General features: G+C 39.0%; 1 protein-coding gene across 2 annotated transcripts in view; it reads right to left on the bottom strand.

Moving 5' to 3' along the window:
* Positions 1-4,405: 4,405 nt before the first annotated feature.
* The window catches only part of GPALPP1 (GPALPP motifs containing 1), a 38,843-nt gene continuing 27,410 nt past the window's right edge, over positions 4,406-15,838 (bottom strand). Inside the window, exons 7-9 of one of the 2 annotated variants that reach the window (XM_032314647.1) lie at positions 15,521-15,619; positions 7,727-7,945; positions 4,406-6,984 (exon numbers count right to left, since the gene is read on the bottom strand). In XM_032314647.1, coding sequence (XP_032170538.1) covers positions 7,727-7,945; positions 15,521-15,619 — 318 coding nt within the window. In that variant the 3' untranslated portion in view covers positions 4,406-6,984. Of the gene's footprint in view, positions 6,985-7,602; positions 7,946-15,520; positions 15,620-15,838 lie in introns of those variants that run through there. The other variant, XM_032314648.1, reaches the window with a different exon arrangement.

Raw genomic sequence — 15,838 nt, 5'->3', positions numbered from 1 at the left:
TATTATTTTCAGGTTTTATTTATTTATTTGACAGACAGTGAGAGAGGGAACACAAGCAGGGGGAGAAACAGGCTTCCTGCTGAGCAGGGAGCCCAATGCATGGCTCGATCCCAGGACCCCGGGTCCATGACCCGAGCCTAAGGGAAACGCTCAACTGACTGAGCCACCCAGGCACCCCAGAACACTGGTATTCTCATTGGAATATGGGTAGGAATGAAAACTGAGATGGAGGCTAACCCAAGCATCAGCTGTTTTTGCGTTTGTAGCATGTGTTACTTTGTTTCCAGATATAGCACTTTTATTTTCTTTGAGGGAACTACCCTCCCAACATTGAAGTCTGTGTGGTTGGGTAGGATTTAGCTCCACAGGAAGGGGATGTGAGCCAGCCTGGGTAACCAGGTGCTGTCTATCCTGACCATGGAGCCAATTAGAATTAGTCCTTGGGCTTTGACTGGATTTAATGGGGAGAAGCTTTCTTTTCATTGGCTTGCAAAGCTGGTAGGCTGTTGCTTTAAAGGTGCTGCTATCCACGGTTGTCACCAACTAGGAAGCCCATGCAACCATCAGATCCACACAAACGAAAGCAGGCTGAGGGACAGGGACAGAATCCTGTTGGCATAATTTGGGCCTTCAGATCCAGTTGTACCTAAAACCAGGGCTACACTCTAGACTTTTCATTACATTATATTACAAAAGATAAATTATCTTTTTTTTTTTAATTGCTGAAGTCAGTTTGAGTTAGATTTCTTTCACTTGCTGCCAAGAGTCCTGATAAATATAGGACTGCTCTGAGATTATAACGAAGGAACGGGTATGTCTACGAAAGTCCGTGCGGGTTTATCATCCAGGGGTCTACAACGATAACCATCACTAATTATTGGATTTTGTGCTAATTGTTTACATCTGTCATTTCCGTAATCCTCATAGCAGCCAGTGAGATATTACCGGTCTCATTTTAAGACAAATTTGGCTGAAATAGGTTAGGGAAATTTCTCAAGTCTACACAGCTAGTAGCAGAGCTCGAAATTCCATTCCAGGCTGCCATTTCCAATGTTTTTGCTCTTAATTAGTTTAGTGTAGCTAACTCCCCTATGTTGGTGAGGTCTCTGTGCCCGGTGATAGAAGGAGCACATCTGTTTTCATCTCACGGCATTGACTGTATGAAGAGAAAACTTTAGGACTCGATACCTTATCAAACGGCCTGTTTGGCCAACATTACTCCATCCTAAGGAAACCAAATGGAAGTTGGACAGTAGAAGGGTGGTTATCAGAGAATTGAACTGAGTTTTGCAGTTCTTTTTAACATTCTAGCATAGGTCCTTGAAATTTTTCAGCCTTAACACAATCATGCCCCTTTGTTTCTTTTTGCCATTTTTTAAATCTACTGTCATCTTTCTTTTGTTAGCAAATACAGAAAATGATATCTAAAAGTAAACCCACTTGCTTTCAAAGTTCTTTAGTTAAGATAATCAGCTGTCCAGGCATGGTTATCTATGACCTCAAAGCACTTCGGTAACACTGGTGAATTTTGCTAAGGAAAGGTCATAAGGCAGAGACTACCTCTGGAGTTTGTCATTAGCACCCATTGGGCGGGCCCCTGGCCCTTTCAGTGTTCTTCAATGCCAGGGTATTCAGTGATCTCATGGGACCCAACAGCCAGGGACAAGAATCTTATAACCTAACTATTCCTTAAGACTCCTCCATTTTATTTTATTTTATTTATTTGCCAGAAAGAGAACAAGCAGGGGGAGCAGCAGACTTGCTCCCACTAAGCAAGGAGCCAGGTGTGAAACTCAATCCAAGGGCCCCAGGATTATGACCTGAGCCGAAGGCAGACGCTTAACAAACTGAGCTACCCAGGCGTCCCAAGATTCTTCCATTTTAAAAGTAGCCTAAGGGGCGCCTGGGTGGCTCAGTGGGTTAAAGCCTCTGCCTTCGGCTCAGGTCATGATCCCAGGAGGTCATGATCCCAGGGTCCTGTGATCGAGCCCCGCATCGGGCTGATTAGCAGGGAGCCTGCTTTCTCCCCTCTCTCTGCCTGCCTCTCTGCCTACTTGTGATCTCTGTCAAATAAATTTAAATTAAAAAAAAAAAAAAAGGTAGCCTGAGAGAAGGCAGTCTAATGAAACCAAATTATCACTGACAGTAGAATTTTGAGCCCCAAGGTAGCAGGCTGGGAAAAATGTCTCAAGAATAAAGCCTTTTAGGCATTGATTTAGTCAACAGAAATGACAATCCACTCTTCATAACCCAAGTTATTGCTGGTACTTGTGATTGTAGCTATGCAACATAAAATGATTATGTAGATAAGCAGTGCAGTGATTCTCAAACCTGAGTTTACAAAGAATGACCTGGGAAATTGTTAAAAACAGAGATTACCTGACTCTAACCTCAAACATTTCCATTCAAGAGGGGTTGGCCCGGGAACCTGCATTTATCAATCTCCTCAGGTGATTCTGATCAATCTCCTCAGGTGGTCCAAGGATCACAAATTAAGAAAAAAATGAATGAAAATATTCTTCCACATCCTGGAATTCTAAAGATTAATTACTCAATTGGTATCTGTTGCATTCATCTAGTACTGTTTACCTCTTAAAAATAATGTATATAATCCTTAATAATTAGGCTCATGAGGAGGAAATGAACAATAATTCATGAAAAATTTTGAAAAAACAGAAAAATGACTCCAGCTCTACTTAAAAAATAATAATACTTAAAATAATTAGTTTTGGTGACATGTATGGGTAGAAGTTCAATGTGTTAATTTTCTGTTGAGGACATGAGTACATGCTGTCTTCAGAGCACTGGGCCTAAAGGGTGAATTCAGACATGGTTGGGAAATTCAGACATAGCCAGGAGGGTAGATCTTTAGTATTAGGACCCATCTGGCTAACTCCTATGTAAGGTTCATGACTTGGCTAAAGCATACTCTCCTCTGGGAGGCTTCCTTTTGCCTTCTAAAACTGGGTCAGATGCCCTTGTATGGGGTTCCTAGCATCAGTAGCAGGGACCAACCTTAAGCCCCCATATTTTTTATATACCGCCCACACTAGTACAGTTCTTCAAACACTTCCCAACTAATACTTCAAGGCCTTTGCATATGTGGTCAGTACTGCTCACACTGCTAGCATCTTTTTCATTTTTAGGTTTCAGCTTAAATCATGTCTCTTCAGAAAGACTTTCCTTAGCATTTTGCCTGAAAAGTTTCTTGTCCTCAACTAACCCTATATAATAAAAAATCAGAATGTTATAAAAAGGGGGATTAGCCTCCCCACCCCAAATTAAAAAAGAACACATGCTTTCTGAAAGAATCTGGGAAGTAGAGAAAGGGAAAAAAAAAAAAGGTGATCATCAAACACCCCTGAAAATACCCACCAACTGTTCTAAAGTCTTATGATTCACAGAACAATGGAATCTTGGTTATAAGCCAGCTCTATCCCCTCTTGGGTCATGATGCTCTTAAGAGCATTTCCAATTTGTCTTGCATGTCTAAAGAAACAGTTACTATTTGTAGTTAGACTGGGATAATGAAAATGTGGCAAGTGAGATTTCTTCCTAAAATGATCTGATTGGCCAGAATATATTTTTGTGGAATATTTTTTTTTGCTAGTATTGCTGGCTCCAGACAAGTTAATTATATTAAAAGAGAACGCAAATAAAAGTCCACAACTTCTCAGAGATGAAACTTTATTTATACGTAAAAAATTATACACCAGGAATTCTTTTCTAAAAAGTCTTTTCCTGTAGAGTTCAAAATGAAGAGATTCAAAGGGGCAGTGTATAGCTCTTTATAGTATTTTACAAACTAGAGTCACAGTTGAACAATTTTTTAAGCTGCAAAAACCCCCAACTCTCCTATAATAGAAAATGCATGACTTCTGTAACTGCAGACTTAAATCTCACGATGGCATCAAAAGCCAAAGTAAAATAAATTAGTATCATGAAAGAGAAGAGCTGGCACTGATGTTACACAGGCACTATTTCTAACCAGTTCCCCCCACGTTAATTCTTCCTCTGAGCTACGTAACTCAACAGAGAATTGCTTTTTCTGACAATGCTTATTATTTACGTGGAAGAAGTACAAAAGAGACATGACAGAACTCTTGTAGACAGTTTAACAATTCATCTCCCATGATCATACGTTTGAGTAATAATATTAACATTATCCACCCTATATAAGAAATAAAAAGTGCCATCATGTTTGGGGACCAAATAATTTATAGATTAACTACTAATCTATTCTGGAGCATATAAGTTTCGGTACCATGTCAATCTCAAACTCACTTCTTTTTTTTTTTTTAAAGATTTTATTTATTTACTTGACAGAGAGACAGCGAGAGAGGGAACACAAGCAGGGGGAGTAGGAGAGGGAGAAGCAGGCCTCCTGCGGAGCAGGGAGCCTGATGTGGGGCTTGATCCCAGGACCCCGGGACCATGACCCAAGCTGAAGGGAGACACTCAACCGACTGAGCCACACCCAGGTGTCCCTCTCAACCTCACTTTTAAATAAGTCATTAAGTCAGAGAAATACTAAAAGTTTAAGAGATAAATTAAATGTCGAATGGTTGCTATATCCGAAGACGATTAAAAACTTTTAGTAAGACCATGGCTTTTTTTTTTTTTTTTTAAAGAGCAGGACTTAATTTACAATATTTTGCCCAATATAAAAAGGCTTTAATTTACCTGATAATGAATGGGTGAAGCCATCATCTCTCACCTTCTGTCCCCATTCCCAATTCTCTCACTTGCTAAAGTCACCATTTATTTATCAGTAATGTGGTTACTTGTGGAAGTAACTCAATCTGAGATGACGATTTACAGAGGTGGACAAAAATCATGTACTTTCAGGTACAATGAACTTGGATGTCACCTTCAATGGAAAAGAAAGTTAAAGTATCTGCTTCACCCTTCGAACTGAGTGTTGCTCTTTTTTCTTCTTCATTTTGAAGTTTCAAAGGAGGATGCAGTTCTAGAAAACTTAGCCAAGAAGTATAGGAAATTAAAAAGTTCTTATTAGAAGATGTCAGCAAAGCCAATTTTCTGCCAGATGGATGGAGACTTGATTTAAGTAGGCTTTTCACCACTTTGGAAGAGGGGAGGGGCTGACATGAGCACCTTTCCATTCTGTGTAAATAGCAACTCTATTCTATTATCAATACTGTTATATTGGGCGTAGTCCCTGTGGGGGGAGGGGCATAAAAACCTCCCGTCTGGCCTTACATTTGATTAAAACTGTCCTGGGGTGACAAGAAGCAATAAGGTGGTAACTCATGGAAAGCATTAGGCCAAAAAAAGAGGTTTTCTCCCTTTTGCTGAGGACAAAGATGCTTCAAGGTGAGGGGAAAAACAGTAAATAGGTGATACGGAAATATCCTATCTCTTTAAGATGAAGAAAACAAAGAAAAATAAGTAACCAAAGGTGACATTTTTACTTTAAAAAATACCAAATTTCCCAAAAATATATGTTAGGAATTCATACAAGGATAAGGAATTAGAAAACATTTCTTCCTTTCATTGGCGAAAAATTGTAACAAAATTAAATAAGAGCAATGGATGCTTTTATACAAAGTTTTGGGCTCAGAAAATATTACTCACTAAAAATGAGATCTTAGGCAAACGGTAGTTCTGTTCAAGTTCTGAGACAAGAGGCTTTCTCGGTTTGCTTGGGAGAATAATTCATCATTTTAGTAGCTACACTCCTTGATTAGGCTACTGTTTAGGCTGATATCATAAAAGCAAAGAATAATTTGTGCCATAATCTGAAGAGGTCACTCAATTGTCATAAAGCCTAAATGAACAAGGGATTAGAATGTTTTTCCACTGAAACCTCACACTTCCACCTCGTCTCTCATTTTGTGTTTTTCCCCATAAAAAACAAAAAACAAAACCCTTCATGCTTTATCAAGAATAGACCACAGAACTAGTGAACAATTAGAATGGCTCTGTAAGAAAACAAAACTTAGAGAATTTGAATTTAGGATTTAACCATTTAGAATATTCTATTTAACATCCCGACAGATGGTACCTCAAGCATTACAAACTTACATACTCTCATTAGGGTGGTTATGATTAACGTGTCCATTTATATTTCTGTATTCAGGGATTAGGAGCTTGATTTTTTTAAGAGACTATTCATGACTGATAAAAAAGATCAGTTTCCAATAAATTAGCTAAAATCTATAAAAGGGTAAAATAAGATCATCGTGAAGCAAAGTTTAAAGACTTAATTAGAAAGCTTTGACTGAGACCATGGAGACCAAGTCTTAGACTTCACACCTCTAATGCTTAAGGGCATATTTTGTCCCTCAGATTGCCTCCCCCAGAAATACTTATTAATATTGGAAAAATCAATATAGTTTTTCCTTAGCACATGAGAATGCAGAGGCCCTTCTTGCTGACTTAAAAACCAAAACCAAATAGAACCAACCAAAATAGAAAAACAAAAGCCCAAACAAATAAAAAGCCCTGATCGCCCAAACAAGCTAATGTGAACAAAACAGATGAAACCTCTGAGCCCTCTATTTGTAAATGTGTATTCACGGTTTAGAGGGAAAACCCAAACAATTTCAAATTCATGGATTTACTGCAAGGACCCGGCACATTTACTCCAGGGGCAGGTGAGTAACATTTGATGAGGAAGTCTAAGCTTTGGTGGAGATTTGGTGGATAGTCCTGACCAAGATCTTACAGGATACTTGTGAGACACCACAAAAATTAGGGCTCGGATGGGAGAGCCTCAAAATAATTATTTGAAGAAAAGCCCACACTTCCTCAGAAGCCGAAGACACATAAAATTCTATTCCACATAAGAAATACTGACTAGGTTTCCATAGAACTTACAGGATATACACACAAGGTAAGTTTGTATGGTTTTTAAGACCGAAGTCATCTCTAATCTCAAGAAACTCAAAACAAAGGGATAAAGGTGGACAGACAGATAAAAGCGTATTCTTCAACTTTTCTTCACTGCACAGGGAAATCCCCCTGAAGAATAAGAAAGTTCAGTAAGTTGGAAAATATTTCTAACTTTAACTGTATTTTCCTTTATTTTTTTAGATTTTATTTTTAAGTAATCTCTACACGCCGTGAGGCTCGAACTCACAACCTTGCGAATAAGAGTCGCATGCTCCACTGACTGAGCCAGCCAGGCGCCCCTGTATTTTCTTTCAAAGCCACATTTTAATATTGATACAGGTTTCATACATTTAAAAATGCTCAAGATTTTAAGAAGCAACCTCAGCTTTTACATAATTCCTTACTCACCTTTACAAACCCTTGTCAGACTGGGCTGTGGATGAGGATATAATGATTTTGAACTTAAGCTTAACTTACAGAGAAGCTTTCAAAGCAAAGAGTGTTTTCTAACTGTGATCTTGTTTAACACAGAGATTATAGATGCATCTCCTTTCTTCGTTCTTTAAAAAAGCATGCTTATTTAACCAAGCTTCAAATCACTCATTCTTTGGCCATTTCTTATAAACTTTAACTTCAGTGTCTTTAATAGCAATGCCTGAAGACAAAGCTATTTTTCAAAGTAAACTACATTTTTTAATCCCACAGGGCTGAATATTCAAAAAATCATGATCGACTTATCAAAAAAGATTTTCATGTTTATAATCTACTTTATTATAAAAGGAAATATATTTTACACACAACTATTTCTGGATAACAGAGTATTTAGAAAAGTTCAAATTTATCAGTTTGAAAAGAGACCTCTCATACTTACTTATAAAAACATACTGCCTTTGCCATGTGAAAATCTGGTGTTTAGTTCTCTAGATTTCTTTATCAGAGCTTTTTTCTGAGCTTCATCAAACCGATTAACCTTGAGATCTTTATCACGGTCAAATGGTATTCTTTCTTGGGGCTTATTTTTTTCTTCAGCAGCTTTATTCTTTAATTTTTTATGATGAATGTCCATAAGAGATTCTGATCTTTTTGATTCCTGGGGGAGAGCAAGAGAGTAGAAATGAAAATCTTTGTCTAGATTGTGGACAGAATAGGATCATGAAGCAAAATGACTAAGCAGTAATGATGAAATTAAGGAGGGCTTTTTATAGACCCTGTCAGGTTTTGCCAAATCCAAGACAGGATCCATGAAGAAAATATGTAGCGGAGGCAAATTCAATTCAACCATAATGAAGATATCTACTAACTACCATTACATAATAGTAATAAAAAAAAAAAAAAACAACAAGACAGAGAGGAAATACATTTTGAAATAACCACATGTGGTGTGTCATAATTAGAGTCCAAGCCAAGAGCATGGTGAGGACGGAAGAGCAATTACGTCGTCACTGAGGAGCCTGGGTAGAGTCATGGATGTGCTGGTCTGCCGCCTGAACAGGTGCACAGGAAGCAAAGGGTGTGGCCGGGCCAACGCAGAAACAAGGACAAACCCAAAAAATAATGGCACAGGAGTGACAAAATTCAAGGCCCACTCAGGATCTACTGGCATATTCCATAAGCTAAGAGATTTTTGTTCCTTTCAGTTTACTGTTCTTTCTCTTACATCACTCATTCTCTTTCTTCTTAGTTGGGACAGGTGCTCACGGTTTCAAATATACCTAGTAGGATGAGTTCTGAGCAAAGGCCATTAGTTTCAGTGGGGGCAGATGTGGGCCTGCGGGCTACAGAGAGTGGGATTCGTGTGGTACAAAGACATGGATAATTTTAAGGTTATCTACCCACAAAGCTCAACTTCTTCATGTACCCTCACTTAAAATTAACTTGCTCCATAAGGCATCTTGCTAGCTTGATCTCTCCCCTTTTATTAGAGCCCTTGGCTACTTCACAAAAGAGAGGCCTCTCAGAATCTTACTGTAAGAATACTGCCTAGGAGAGCAAGTCTCCAAGGTTTCAAACAAAAAATGTGAAATACTTCCTCTAACTGAGGTACTATAAACTCAGGAAGGCTTTGGTTCTTCTGTGTGTGTGTATGTTTTAAGACTTTTGTTTATTTAGAGAGTAGGAGTTGGCGGGGGCAGAAGGAGAGGATCTTTTTCTAAAAAAGATTACCTGAAAGAGAGAGAGATAGGGAGAGAGAGAGAAAGAGAGAGAGCGAGAGAGAGAGCCTGAGCAGAGGGAGAGAATCTCAAGCAGACTCCCCACTTACTGGGGAGCCCGAAGTGAGGCTTGATCTCACAACCCAGAGATCATGACCTGAGTGGAAATCAAGTCATATGCTTAACCAAACTGAGCCACTGAGGCGCCCTGTTCTGTGTCTTAAACATATTTCTCTTAAGTGTGTGGTGTCTCTCAGAAATTGGTGTTTTGGTTTTTGTTTGAATGTTCTGTGCTCAAACAGACTGAATAGAAGGGCAGTAGAAGAAAGGGCAATTTTTGCTTAGCAACGACATCTCTTCCAGGCCCTACTCTGTTAAAGAATGTGTTTGAGAGCAAAGAAGTAAAGGCACTGAAAGCAACATAACACTGGTAAGAAACGCTGAAAATGGCAGCACCCTATTTGATCCAAGAGAAAAACTATCCTGCCCACCCATCTGCTTCAGAGTTCTGAAGTGTCACTGGGATAATCATTAACACGTCTATTTGAATGGAAAAATGAAGTAAGATTTTCTGACAGAAAGTGAGTCTTTTTTTTTTTTTTTAAAGATTTTATTTATTTATCTATCAGAGAGAGAGCGAGCGAGAGCGAGCACAGGCAGAGTCAGAGGGAGAAGCAGGCTCCCTGCGGAGCAAGGAGCCCGATGTGGGACTCGATCCCATGACGCTGGGATGATGACCTGAGCTGAAGGCAGCTGCTTAACCAACTGAGCCACCCAGGCGTCCCCAGAAAGTGAGTCTTTTTTTTTTTTTTTTTTAAAGATTTTATTTATTTATTTGACAGAGAGAGCCCACAAGTAGGCAGAGAGGCAGGCAGAGAGAGAGGAGGAAGCAGGCTCCCTGCTGAGCAGAAAGCCCGATGCGGGACTCGATCCCAGGACCCTGAGATCATGACCTGAGCCGAAGGCAGGGCTTAACCCACTGAGCCACCCAGGCGCCCCAGAAAGTGAGTCTTAACTGGCTAATTTAGCACAACCAGAACCGACTTTGCCAATTAGGTCATGTGGTAGTTATTCCCCATCAACTGAATGAGCTCAATCTGGAGCTGTAGGTTTTAGCAGAATGTACAAAAGATGTTATGTTGGGGCGCCGGGGTGGCTCAGTCAGTTGAGTGTCTGTCTTTGACTCAGGTCACAATCCCAAGGTCCTGGGATCAAGTCCCACATCAGGCTTTTTGCTCAGCAATGAGCCTGTTTCTTCCTCTGCCTGCTGCTCCCCCTGCTCGCACTCTCGCTTTCTCTCTCCCCCATGCTCGCTTTCTGGCAATTAAAAAAAAAAAAAAATCTTAAAAAAAAAAAAAGATATTATGTTAGTTTAGTATTTATTTGAATTACCACTCTCAAATTTTCCTAACCCCTCTCACTCATTTCATAAATCTTTGTAAAATCTTTTAGAAACAAATTGATTTGCAAGTCAAGTGCTTTCCACTTTTTTTTTTTAAAGATTTGTTTATTTTAGAGTGTGCATGTGAGGTGGGGAGGGGCAAAGGGAGAGGGAGAGATACTTGTCAATATTATCATAAAAGATTTTCAAGTGTAAGAGACTTCCATTATGAAAAAATTCTGTGGCAGAAGAGAAAATTATGAATTCAAGGAGAAAAAAGGATGAAATAAAATTGTCAAATGTTAAGAAAGTGCTTTTTCAGGTATATATTTTAATGGCTAATAACTGATCCTGAATTGCTATGTCACTTGGATTCCATCTGAAACACTGAACAGAGTAATACCCTATACTATACATTTTTTGTAATTACTGAAACTTACAATAAAAATTTTTAGATGTTAAGGATAAAGGTTTCTTTTAGGGGATACCAAGCAAAAACACCTGAAGACTGCTGGTCTCCACTCCTGACTGAAAAGAAATACAGATTCCTGAGCCCCACTGTTAGATTTCGTGAATCTAAATTGCCAACTGTGAGTCTCAGAAACCCGTGCTTTTAAAAATCAGAGGAGAGAGAAAGCAAGACAAAGGACATGAAGAGCAGGGTTAATTGTAGGATGAGGAACTATAATGTATGATATATATATATATATATATATATATATATATATATATATATATATACAGACAAATGTAAGAAAGCCATACTAGAAAACCTTAATCTTTTAGATTTCTCCACATTTTCCCCTCCCTCCCTCATGAATGAGAAAAAACCTCATTAGTGGGGTAGTAAAGCTGAAGGTAGACAGGCTATCAAGAGCTGGCAGGGGGAAGGCCTGAAGTGTAAGAAGGTGCCGGAGAAAACAGAGAACAAGGTTTGAAAGAGATGTGTGGCGATGTGAGAAAGAATGATGCTATAGAGGCCCTATTTCACCTTGAGCCACTTGAAGAACAGGATTGATACCGATGATCAAAACTGCACAAAAGGATGGGGTGCCTGGCTGACTCAGTCGGTTAAGTGTCCAACTCTTGATTTCAGCTCAGGTCACAATCTCAGGGTCTTGAGATCAAGCCCCACGTCAACTCGCTCTTCCTCTCCCTCTGCTCCCCCATCCCTCTCTTAAAAAAACAAAACAAAACAAAACAAAACGGGAAACTGCACAAAAGGTAACAAAATCAAACAAAAACGGAGGAACAAAGATGGCGGGCTTCAATTTACCAATGCCCTATATTATCAAATTAAACACCAGTAAAGAGAGGACTACATTATACCACTGGATTACTACAATCAATTCAAACGATTCAAGTGCTCAAATTCTTTAGGATAAATGAGCTGTTTTGTCTGCAGCTTCAGGGACACTGTTTCAGCGTAATTTGTACCTTGAGATCCCCAGGACCAAACCAATGCTGGAGCTATAAAAAAAAATTATGGAAACAACCAGAAACAGTCCATTCACTAAAAATCACCCTGAGGACCATTCACGTACAGAGTAATTTGCTAAATGACCAAACTGCTGATTTGCCAAATTTACTCATTTAACAAAATGTGTGTTTTATAACAATTTCTAAACGCCAGTGCAATTTATTTTGAATGAGATCATTTTTTAACTGCTTTTGAAAATTCACGCTAAGAGGCTAGTTTTTTGTTTTTTGTTTTTGTCTTCATGGTAATACTTTAAAAGAGTGTTCGATTTATCCAAACCAAGAGTTAGAGGGTGGTCTTAAGACTATTACTATTTTGAAAAGTAAATCTTGTGAATAAAATTTCAGCATAAGATTATAACTATAATCTTTTTCATATATTTTTAAAATTTATTTTATTTTATTTTATTTTATTTTATTTTATTTTATTTTATTTTATTTTAGAGAGAATGTGAGGGGAGCTGGGAGGAAGGGCAGAGAGAGAGAATCTTAAGCAGGCTCTATGCCCAGCACCGAACCCAGCTTGGGGCTCAATCAAAATCTAGAACATTTCTATCACTGAACACTTTGCCTCTTCCTAGTCAACGCCCACACTCAACTCCTACAACCAGTACTCTGCTTTTTTTCAACCACAGACTCATTCTGCTTAATGTAGAGCATCACTTAAATGGAATGGTGCAGTATGTACTTCCTTGTACATATTTCCTTGTACTCAGTGTAATGACTTCGAGACTCATCCAAGTTGTTCCATCTATCTGTGATTTGTTTCTTTTTATTGCTAAGTAGTATTTCACTGCATTGTTTTTCTTTCTCTTCCTGATGAACATCTGAGCTGTCCATAGATAGTTGCTTATATGAACAAAGCTTCTATGAACATTCTTATAGAAGTCTTTTTTCAATGTGCAAATCTTCTTTTTAGTTTAAATTCAGTTAGTTTACATATAGTGTATTATTAGTTTCATAGGTAGAGTTTCTTTTTCTTTTTCAAGATTTTATTTGTCAGAAAGTGAGAGAGAGAGATCACAAGCAGGGGGAGCAGCAGGCAGCGGGAGAAGCAGGCTCCCCACTGAGCAGGGAGCTCGATGTGGGACTCCACCCCAGGACCCTGGTATCATGACTTGAGCTGAAGGCCGACGCTTAACTGACTGAGCTAACCAGGAATCCAGAGTTTCTTCTAGAAATTTTTTTGAGGACATTAAAAATAAAGCATATTCAAGTCTTTGTGTGAATAGGTTTTCATTTGCCTTAAGTAGATAGATGCCCAAGGGTGAAACTATAGGGTCTGGGGGTAGATGTATGTTTACTACTGGAAATGCCTATTTGGAAAAAGGCCCAGCTCATTGATTTTTAGCTAGTCTTTTCTAACAGAACTCACTAGAGCTATAATTTTGCCTCTAAGTACCACCTGATAGTGCACTGCCCACATTTTTGATATGTAGTATTTTTGTGTTATTCATGTCTATGTATTTTCTTTTTTCTTTTTTTTTTTTTTTTTCTCCGATTTTATTTATTTATTTGACAGAGAGACATCACAAGTAGGCAGAGAGGCAGGCAGAGAGAGAGAGAGGAGGAAGCAGGCTCCCTGCTGAGCAGAAAGCCCGATGCGGGACTCGATCCCAGGACCCTGAGATCATGACCTGAGCCGAAGGCAGCGGCTTAACCCACTGAGCCACCCAGGCGCCCGTGTCTATGTATTTTCTAACTTTCATTATCATGTTGTCCTTCATGCAAAATTTAAATTCTGAATTTTTCTAATTTTAAGTTGTACAAGGCTTTTAAATTATTCCAAATTTTAACTTAAATTCTTTGTGGTCAGAGAACATGGTTTTAATGACAGTAATTCTTCCAGTTTTATTGAGATTTGACTCTTAAGCTGGTCAGTTTTCATAAATGCTCCATTGTGGGTTGAGTTTTGGTCAGTTTCAAAAAAGTGTTTCATGTATGCTTCACTGTTTGTATACTGGTCTACGCAGGTCCAATTAATCACGCTAACTATATTTTTAATGTTTGGGAAACTTTTCATTAATTAATACGCTGGGAACAGAGGTAATTTTCCTTAGATACCCGAACACTGTAGGGCCCAAAGGGTCTGGTGATTTACATTTAGCTGGACCACTCAACAGTTTTTGTTTTGTTTTTAAAGTAAGAGAATATAATGAAATAACAAAATGTTAACTGAACACTGTTTAGTTTATAAATTTAGATTGGACTGTATCTTTTTTTTTTTTGATTGAACTATATCTTAAAAACCATTTTTCTTCCATATTTAAATCTTCACATCAAACATTCCAAATTGGCTTATAATTTAAAATATGAACTGAGAATCTCTAGGAGTTAGTAGGGCTCTTGCTTTCTTTTGTTGTTGTTTAGTTTTCACACCATAATCATAAACTTAACTCTGTAATCCGGCTGGATTTGGAAGGGGGCCAAGGAAAATATGGAATCCATTAGCACTGCAGCAAGAGCACAAAGATTACCGGATACTTCGAGCAGATGGGGGTGGAGCTTGCTTTCCTGGGCTACGGAAGGAATGGTCTGCCAGCTAAGGTAAAATACAAGTCAAATTTTTAGGTGCGTCTACAGTCAGCAATAGTGATCTTGCTAGTCTTGCCGTTTCTGGTCCCAAACAGCCCCATGGCGTGCACAGTATTCCTGCCCTCTCACCTCGCCCGAGACCACTGCCTGCTGCCCAACCACTCTGTGTGGGTGGTTCCGATGAAAACCTGGCAAGCGTTTGTGTGGGGTGCAGCCTTTGGACAAGATGCCAGGACCTGTGTGCTTCAGGACGAAATTCTCGCCAGCAAATTTCTCTTCCTGTATGGACAGGCCACCAGTGCCAGTATGGGGTGGGAAATCCCCAGCCTGGCACAGAACTGCCAGAATGATCCTGTGAAAGCCGGCACTTTATCACCAAATCCTTTCTCCCCAGAGCTCAGAGCATGGAAGTTCTCTGCTGTGTTTGGAACCTGGTCTGAAACAGCTCCAAGGTGAGGCGGCCCAAGGGCTCCCTGTTCAGGGTGACATCACAGAACATGGTGGGACTGACCATGGCTGGATGGTGCAGGCCCCCTGGTGGGGTGGGGAGTGGCTGCAGGGCAGGGGCTCTTGCTTCTGATCATCTGTTTCTAATCTCTACAAATTAAATTTCTAACATAAGACTTAAGTAAAATACAAACTGAAAATATTATACACATACATTAAAAAAATCCTGTAAATAGGATTTTACATAAAGACATGTAACACAATAGAGTGGAATATTTCTCAGGGCAGTTGTACAGAAAAAGACCAAGCTAAAGAGGAAGACATAGAAAAGAAAGAAAAACAAGAAAGAGAAAAAATATGAGAAGAACATTGAAGGATAGAAAAAAAAAAATAAAAGCTTAGGGGCGCCTGGGTGGCACAGTCAGTCTGACTCTTGGTTTTGGCTCATGTTGTGATCTCAGGGTCTTGGGATCAATCCACAAGTCAGGCTCGGCACTCAGCGTGGGGTCTGCTTGGAATTCTCTCTCTCCCTCTCTCTCCACCCCTTCCCCCACTCATGCATGCTCGCTCTCTTTCAAATAAATAAATAAATATTTAAAAAACAGTGAAACTTATGACCACTCTGTTAAAAAAAAGAAAAAAAGAAAAGCTTATATATTTTATTCTTACTTACATTGTATGAGGATACCTGCTCAGCCAATCTCTTTTCCCTTCCTGACAATGTATGTTCTTCATCCTTCTTATTAAATGATTTCCTTGCTTCTTGTGTTTCCTGAAGAATGAACACAGGCAACACATTACTGAACCATATAGTTAAGAAAAACTAAAAAAGAAATATTATTATTTTTACTCAGATTGAGTACTAAGAGACTAAACTAAGATTGTTGAATCTTTTCCTACTAGGAATATACATATATATATAGTTGATAAGGAATCAGTTGGTGTTCTACTCTATGATTTTCTTGAAAACAAGGAAGAAACCTATCCAATC

Source organism: Mustela erminea, chromosome 15, assembly GCF_009829155.1.
Source record: "Mustela erminea isolate mMusErm1 chromosome 15, mMusErm1.Pri, whole genome shotgun sequence".
Lineage (NCBI taxonomy): Eukaryota > Metazoa > Chordata > Mammalia > Carnivora > Mustelidae > Mustela > Mustela erminea.
This window is presented reverse-complemented; position numbering and strand designations above follow the sequence as displayed.